Source organism: Amaranthus tricolor, chromosome 4 (assembly GCF_026212465.1).
Source record: "Amaranthus tricolor cultivar Red isolate AtriRed21 chromosome 4, ASM2621246v1, whole genome shotgun sequence".
NCBI classification, from domain to species: Eukaryota; Viridiplantae; Streptophyta; class Magnoliopsida; order Caryophyllales; family Amaranthaceae; genus Amaranthus; species Amaranthus tricolor.
Window position 1 is genome coordinate 28,468,608 of NC_080050.1, and position 7,565 is coordinate 28,476,172.

The window sequence follows — 7,565 nt, forward strand, 5'->3', positions numbered from 1 at the left end:
TTATTGTCTTAAAGTATTTGTAATATTTACTATCCGAATGACCGGATATTTAGATTCGGACCGATTCAGTATCCAATTTTGAACACCCCTAGAAATTATGTAGTCAAGTGCAATTTTGTTTAAATCGTCTATTCGCGTATTTTTATAATATTTTCAATAATTTTTGGTTATGCATTATGCTATATATAAATAATGAAAATAACGTATTAAATTGCGTAAACAGTCGATTACAACAAGTATGATGAAATAGAAAAACTACATAAAAGTATATTAATGAGTGTCATTTTTTAGTCTAAAAAGCCACGCCAAGTATAATGATACGAAAAACTACATAAAAGTAAATGATAAATGCTAGGCCAACTTTTGCTTGTCCGAACCAAATAAAATCACCTAAAAATGTGTACATAAGTTTATCTAATCAAATCAAAATTCCCAATCAAATTGTGCACATAATGGGAACCTAATGCAAAAAAAATCTCTTTCTACGCTTATGCGGGCAATCGAAGGACACCATGTCCCAATCATTGTCTTACGTTTTCGAGAGATGAATCCACCAGCTCGTGTGTTTCAAATCATGATCTTCAATTTCTTAAGATGTTTGCAAATCACTAATCGAAGTCGCAACAGAATGACCATCTTAACAGCTGACCCGCAACCCAGTTGAAGTCCTCCGCCCTCGAAACGATAAAATGTCGTGATTTAGCTTATTGTGAATCTGGTTCATTTTCTCTTTGGAATTTAAACCACTTCCAATTTGCATAAAGACTTGCTTCATCTTCAAACAACAAATCGCTAATTGGCGGTTCAGACATGTGAGTCGCAGAAATCCTTGGGAGTTTCAGTCTATATTTCTTTGCCATCTCTTCAGCCTCGGCAAATACTTTCTGTCCATACCATATTCACAGATTATTTAGGTTCTTTCTAATGAATGTTGGACAGTTAGTTCAAATCATAATGCCAAGTAAAAAAATGAGATAATGGAGACGTATAAGCACCTGTTTGTCCGATATGAAAAGGCCAGGCTCGCTTTCCAGTTCCGCAATGCTGCAAACAAGATGCAGAAGTTAAATTCTGGGGCAACCCGTGCATAAGTACCGAATACACAAATCATAAAAATTAGTAAATGATGATCCTTCCATCCCCAACTAACCAATCTTTGGTCGGTGATGACTAATGACAGCTGACACTATAAGACCAAAGATTAAACAGATAGATCACGACTTAATGAATTATTTGAATAAACCATCATGGTTCCCGACTAAGCCATAATATGTTGCTTGGAATCGGGTACTGATGTCGGATACCGGTATGTGTCCAAGTGTCAGATACGTCTAAATATTCAATTTAACGCCTAAAAAATGAAGTGTCTAAGTGCCATATCAATGTCCGAGCATCAAGGATCAAACACGGGTATGTGAAGCAAATGAAGAATCCGAGTAACATAGAGTCCATATATATCAAAATTCATGCTAAAAAATAATGGCATCTATCAAATAACCACCAAGAATTGCTCTCTTACCTAAGAGAGATCTTGTCCGGGAACAAAGATCTTATAACTAGAACTTTGACCTTCTCCCCCACAGCTAATAGATCACTAATTGAATCAAACTTGACACGGCTGATATTTGATGCATGCAGCAGTCCACTGAGATACAAGAGGCAAGTGCACGAAATCAAAACACAACGATGGAAAAAAAAAAAAAAAAAAACAGAGAGTACAATTCCTGTTAGATGATTACGCCGAAAGGAAAAAAGGTCGTGTGTAATATATATAGTTCACCCTTTGAAAACCCTATTTCAAATATCTCACAAGAATAATCTATATGATACTTTCAAGTAGCGATGTTAATTCGGGTCATCGGGTTGATTTCGAGTTAGGTGTTTCGGAGCGGTTTGAAATTGGGTTTTGTGTCCCTATAGTTTCTTTACATAATTGTAACTCATTTTTAAGTCGGGTAAATTTTGGATCATGGGATCATTTTTTAACACCTCAAGTTTCAAGATAGTTCGATAAATATAGGAGGAACGCAGACACAGAAGTAATTAGTAGACTTGACATACAACAAAGAGGATAACTTCCAATCATCTGGAATCTTTCGTTTGTCTTCATACATTAAGTCTTATCTAATCCTACTTATCTTTTTATGTCCCATACCCCTTTATCCCAAATTTCCATAATCATTTTTGATAATAGTAGCTTTAGTATCATAGATAAACAAAAGAAATCAGACATAAATACATTATATGTAACAAACATAATAGAACAGGAACAATCAAAAATGAGTAACAGTTTACAGAAATAATCCTTTATGTGGTTCATCTCGATATAATAGTTTGAAACATTTATTTCAAAATTGTTGAAACTACTAGGGGATCATTCCAAAATGATCCCAAGTTTTGTAATGCATTTTTAACGTTTTTACCCTTTTTGTTTAGTTCCTTTCCTCATATAAAAACTAGAGCATGACATATTATCATTTCAGCTTCTAAATCAGCTATTTCAGCTCAAGGATCACTGTGAGAATCCACACTAACTATTGGGGGAGCATAGAAAAAAATGCAAATGTCGCTGCGATTGTGGTAAGTTAACAACGGTCGCGATATCGAGGACGCGGCACCTCGTGGTGTTACGACTCGTTTCCCTGACATCGCAAATTCCTAACTTGAAAAAAAAATCCACTTTATCATAGATAACTCGAGTTTTCCAGAACATAGATTTAAATTGAAGCTTATAATATACCTTTTAGAACCTACTACATTCTTAAAAAGAGATTATAATAGCTAATATGTTGGAATAAAAGCTTATAATGGTTGTTACTCCATTATTTAATAGCGGCCACTATGTAACGGAAAGGCCTCATTTTTACTCCACGGGTGGGAGGAGTTAAGTCTATCTTTAAGAATACTTCAAAGTTGATGTCTGTTACGGAAAAATGGCCGTACATATTATTATTTTTGGAAATTTAGCAAACTCTGGAAAAATGCTTGCAAAAACAGGGGAAACAAACTTAAACCAATTTGTACAAAGCAGCACTTTATACAACTATCTCAATATTTAATCAACAAATCCTCTCATGTTTACTGTCCATAAACATTAAATTAGATTTGATGAGACAAGACCTTTCTGCAGTGTCCATGGAGCTATCATTGCAAAATTCCATGACCTAATTGATTTTAAGTTCTTAAGCTCTGGTCTGAATATATATTCAATTTAAAGCTTATAATAGACCTTTAGAACCCAATACACTTTTTAGAAAAAGATAATGGCTAATATATAATGGTTGTTACTCCATGGTTTTATATCACAAGTTACGTAACAGAGTTTTGCAGTTCGAAAAGCTCAAACGGTTGTTATGTAACGGAACTGCCTCATTTTCATTCCATGATCACAACTGCCGTGAATTTATTTAATTTAAGCTGGTAAAATACAATTGCTATGACTTGATTTAATTTATCAAGCCCTTGTAAGAAATCAATGACGTAATTCAGAATAATGTATAAAATGACGAAGTGATCCTTGAATAAACTTACCTCCTATTTGATTCTCCTATCTTGACTTGGGCACCATAAGGGTAAATCTTCTTAATAGTTCCTTCTAAAAGTGCTCCCTCACGTAGGTACAGCTTTTCCTAGCACATTAAACAGCAAGCTCAGAGACCTTTCTTGATCTGTCACATTGGGGAAGTATAAACAAACATGTATCAGGCAGAAAGCAACTAACTAAGAGGACAGTGTATGACAAACTTACCCAAGCTTCTCGTTCACTGAGTATTAAGTCATTATTTTCTTCATTTATTCGATTGATTTGCACATATATCCGACGTCCTACCTTCAGCAACGCAAATCAGACGATCAGAAAAATCCCAGAACATATTCATTAAAAGGCAAAATAAGCCGGCAAACACTTCATGGACATATTCATTAAAAGGCACAATAACACCAAAATGATAAAGGTTATACTTATACTTATTCTACTCCACAAGGCATACAATTATTCCTATGATTGTAGCATACAGAAAGAGGCAAAAAGGAAGTTTTTATGGTGGGGGGGAGAAAAACATGTAGAGGGAAATTAAAATTTTCGAAAGTGATAAGACCACTTTTCATAGAGAACGTTATAATGGGTGGGGTACTGAGAGCCTTGGAGAAACCTTTTTGAGGCAGAAGCAGAAAAGCTTAGAGCCATAGATATCTAAATGACTAACAGTACATGGCTTGCATGGCACGAAATTGACGAAACTATTGATGGTAACAGTCAAAAGCTTATATGGTAATGGCATGATATGACAAGGAGCGATTTGAAGCCTGAAAAACTTCAAAATCGAGCAAGAACAGCAAAAGCCGTGCCTCCTTCTCAAGACTACCAAAATATGTCTTCCACAATAACAAGCATTTTAAGCAACCAACCGCCAAAGCTTTGGTTCTGATAAGAAACTTCAATATAAAGCTAGCACGACTCATTATGAACCAGAAATCAAAGGAACAAACTTCCAAACAAGCCAAAATTCAAAATTAATCACTAAGCATTACTCATATTATTAAAGCATCTCACTCACATAGAGTTTATAAGCTCACTTAAAAGAAAAGAAGTAAATCCTAAATGGTTTTCAGACTTGGCACACAGTTACCTTGGATTTCAAATCAGTATAAGTGTTTACTCTGTCAACCAACTCGGCCTTCGGAAGGAAGGCTCGCAAACCCTGCAAAAGAAATACAATTACTAGTCAATATGCACCTTGTTTGGCATGCAGCATAGAAAACCCAAAACCTACCTCAATTCTTGTAAGCAAACCGCCTGTGTTCCACTCTGTAATCCTAACTTCAATTGGTTCGCCGAGATGTTGTATCTGCACAAAACAAATGGAAATTTAAAGAATGAAATTCAACTATATCTACAAGCAATAATAAACATCACAATTTCTTGAACGTAGCATAGTTTCTTCCATTTGCCGCTCTTAGGTAACAAAACCCCATTTCTTTTGAATTATCATAGAGTCCACTGGCATGTTATCCAGATTCAGTAAACTTTTAAAGATATATAAAACGGTTCAATCTCAAGAATTCTCAACAGCAAGGAGCTATCGATAATAAAGGATATAAAACACTAATAAGTACTCCACACAGGACTCGGGAGCATGCAAGAAAATATATCAAATAGGGAAATACATCAAAGTTGAACCTAGGACATAGTAAGCTCAAAAACACAAAATCAAAACAAAGTTAATAGATTCACACAAAGTTGAAAATGACAGCGATTCAGAATTGAAAAGAGTGAGGAAAAAACCTGCCTCACACGGTGCCAAGCTATTCGTTTGAAGAAGCGCCGTGTCGAAAGTAACGGCCTGCCACTAAGTGTTCTGCCAAGAACCTCAGCAAATAAAACAGTTCCAGCATCCACAACAGGTCTGCCAGAAATGGGTTTCCCCTTAATTGCATCCTCATTGTGGACAATCCCAATCTTCCCATTAGCCATAAATTCATCAACATTCTTATCTAAGTCACACGACAAGTAATCCATCTCTTTGTCATACAATGGAAGAATCTCTTTTGTTAACATTGTGCCCAACATATCTGCCCCTACATTCACATCTAACTTATTTTCATTACCAGAAACAACTACCCCAACAACAAAATCCCCAGTTTTGGGCTCATAATACTCAACAACCATCTTTTGAGTATCTACTTCTCGTCCCCCCTCATCTTGTTCAGCTAGTTCTTCCACCGATTCTTTCGATTTAAAGAACTTTAGAAAAGGCTCCAATGCTTCATCTTTATCCAGTTTCTTGGGTTCATTCTCAAGCTTTGTATCAGAGGCACCGTTTACCGCAATCGGTAAGGGCTTATCCAACAACTCCAACTCTTCACTATCATTCAATTCTACATTTTGAGAGTTATCAGGAGGCTGGTTATTCACCAAATCTTCTGAGATATCCTCAGCATAGCAAAATGAAACATGGGTTCCTCTCCAAATTGAATAATTCCAACAAAACATCAAATTCTGTTTCCTTAACAAAGCTCTATTAGGGTTTTTACATAGCTGAAATCTGCTCAATGAAGAGCAAATTGGAGGTCTAAAACCCTTAAAAGGAACACTTGGGTTAGTGGAAGATAAAAGACTAAATGGTTTCATAACAACAAGCATCTTATAGTGTTCATAAGCTACTTTTCAAACATTTCCATCTAATTATGCCAATGCACTTGTGGATTTAAATCTTTTTCTTCCAATTATCTGAATGACCAAAAAAAATAACAATAATTACACCACAATATCATCTCCCACCATAAAAAAAAAGGGGGAATTTGGGGAAAACAGAAAATCAACATTACTAAATTTTAATTCATACCCAGAAAACAGAGTAAATGAAAAAAAATGGAAAACGAACGACCTTAAATTATGTGACCCATTAAAATTTAAATCATATCGAACCTTATCCAGAAAAGAATTTCAATCCCAGAAAAGCAGAAAGCTATGCATTAATGGGTAGTAAGAAGTAAGTAAACAACAATAATTGGAAGTTTAGTCAAGAATCAAAACCTGTGAAGATGAAGCACGGCAACAAGAGATTATGAAATACTGCTACTCCTACACTCAATTGAAGATGGAGAAAGTTTATCCAGGCGGCAGTGGTTCTAAGTTTGGACACGTGAAGACGTTACAACATGCTTCCTCAGTTCCATAATACTTACTGCATTTTCTATTTTTTTCAATTTCATATTACTTGTTATATTTCCATTTTTAGTAATAAAACAAACATTTAAAGTTCTATCTACCCCTATTTTTATCCTACTCTATACTCTATAATAAAATATATACTATACTCTATAAAGTAACCTAACAACCTATTTTTCCTTTTTCTTTTTCAATTAACAATAATAAAATACTATACTCTATAAAGTAAACAATCAGCTACGGTGTATGTCAATCACTTTTCTTAATTCCCGTGCCCATACAAATGTAGCAACAATTATGGAACAGAGGAAGTATAATTCTGACTATTTTAATGCTCAGAATTAGAATTTTAGTTTAAGTAAGTCAAAAATTTTTGATTTAGTATGAATGTTGGAAATTTTAATATTTTAATGGTTGTAATTCGTAATAGGTAAATATTAAGTTTGTAATTTGTAAAAATATTTAATTATAAAGTTATAATTTTCAAATTATTAAAAATTAAAAATTGTTAGTTACAACTAAAAGCAAAATTATGTATTAATAGAAGAAAAATGTTTTTAAGAAAATGTGAATATTTAGTAATAGATAAAGAGAGAAATTAAGGATGGTATTAAAAATAGTTTTTCTCAAAAATAGAAATAATGTAAAATTTTATGGACAACTTAAAATAAAAAATAATGTGAAATTAGATAGATAAAAAAAGTGTTATAACAATTGTTGCTCCGAATTCTCAAATTTGAAAACTTTTAAAAATGTTCATCACTTACATCCAAAAATTCATCACTCTATATAAATGAATAGACAATCATTTGGTAATTGATTTTCTTTACTACTATTATATGAATAGTGTCATGTTTGTATTTATATTTATAATAACTTGGCCTGTGAATGGTTG

At 33.9% G+C, this 7,565-nt stretch overlaps 1 protein-coding gene across 1 annotated transcript; it reads right to left on the bottom strand.

The window, feature by feature from the left end:
• Positions 1-198: 198 nt before the first annotated feature.
• Positions 199-6,687, bottom strand: LOC130810010 (protein PIGMENT DEFECTIVE 338, chloroplastic). The gene is made up of 9 exons (XM_057675906.1): positions 6,536-6,687; positions 5,285-6,229; positions 4,773-4,847; positions 4,629-4,700; positions 3,749-3,829; positions 3,532-3,629; positions 1,520-1,645; positions 996-1,044; positions 199-884 (listed from the first exon to the last, which is right to left on the bottom strand). The coding sequence occupies exons 2-9, from the start codon at positions 6,140-6,142 to the stop codon at positions 705-707; spliced, it is 1,539 nt and encodes a 512-aa protein (XP_057531889.1). The 5' UTR covers positions 6,143-6,229; positions 6,536-6,687; the 3' UTR covers positions 199-704.
• Positions 6,688-7,565: the final 878 nt, after the last annotated feature.

Coding starts and splice junctions, on each gene's coding strand:
- LOC130810010 (XM_057675906.1), bottom strand. CDS start 6,142: ATGCTTGTTGTTATGAAACCATTTAGTCTTTTATCTTCCACTAACCCA. Junction 3,630..3,748: donor TCAGTGAACGAGAAGCTTGG/GTAAGTTTGTCA, acceptor TTAATGTGCTAG/GAAAAGCTGTACCTACGTGA. Junction 1,646..3,531: donor ATAGGAGAATCAAATAGGAG/GTAAGTTTATTC, acceptor CTTGTATCTCAG/TGGACTGCTGCATGCATCAA.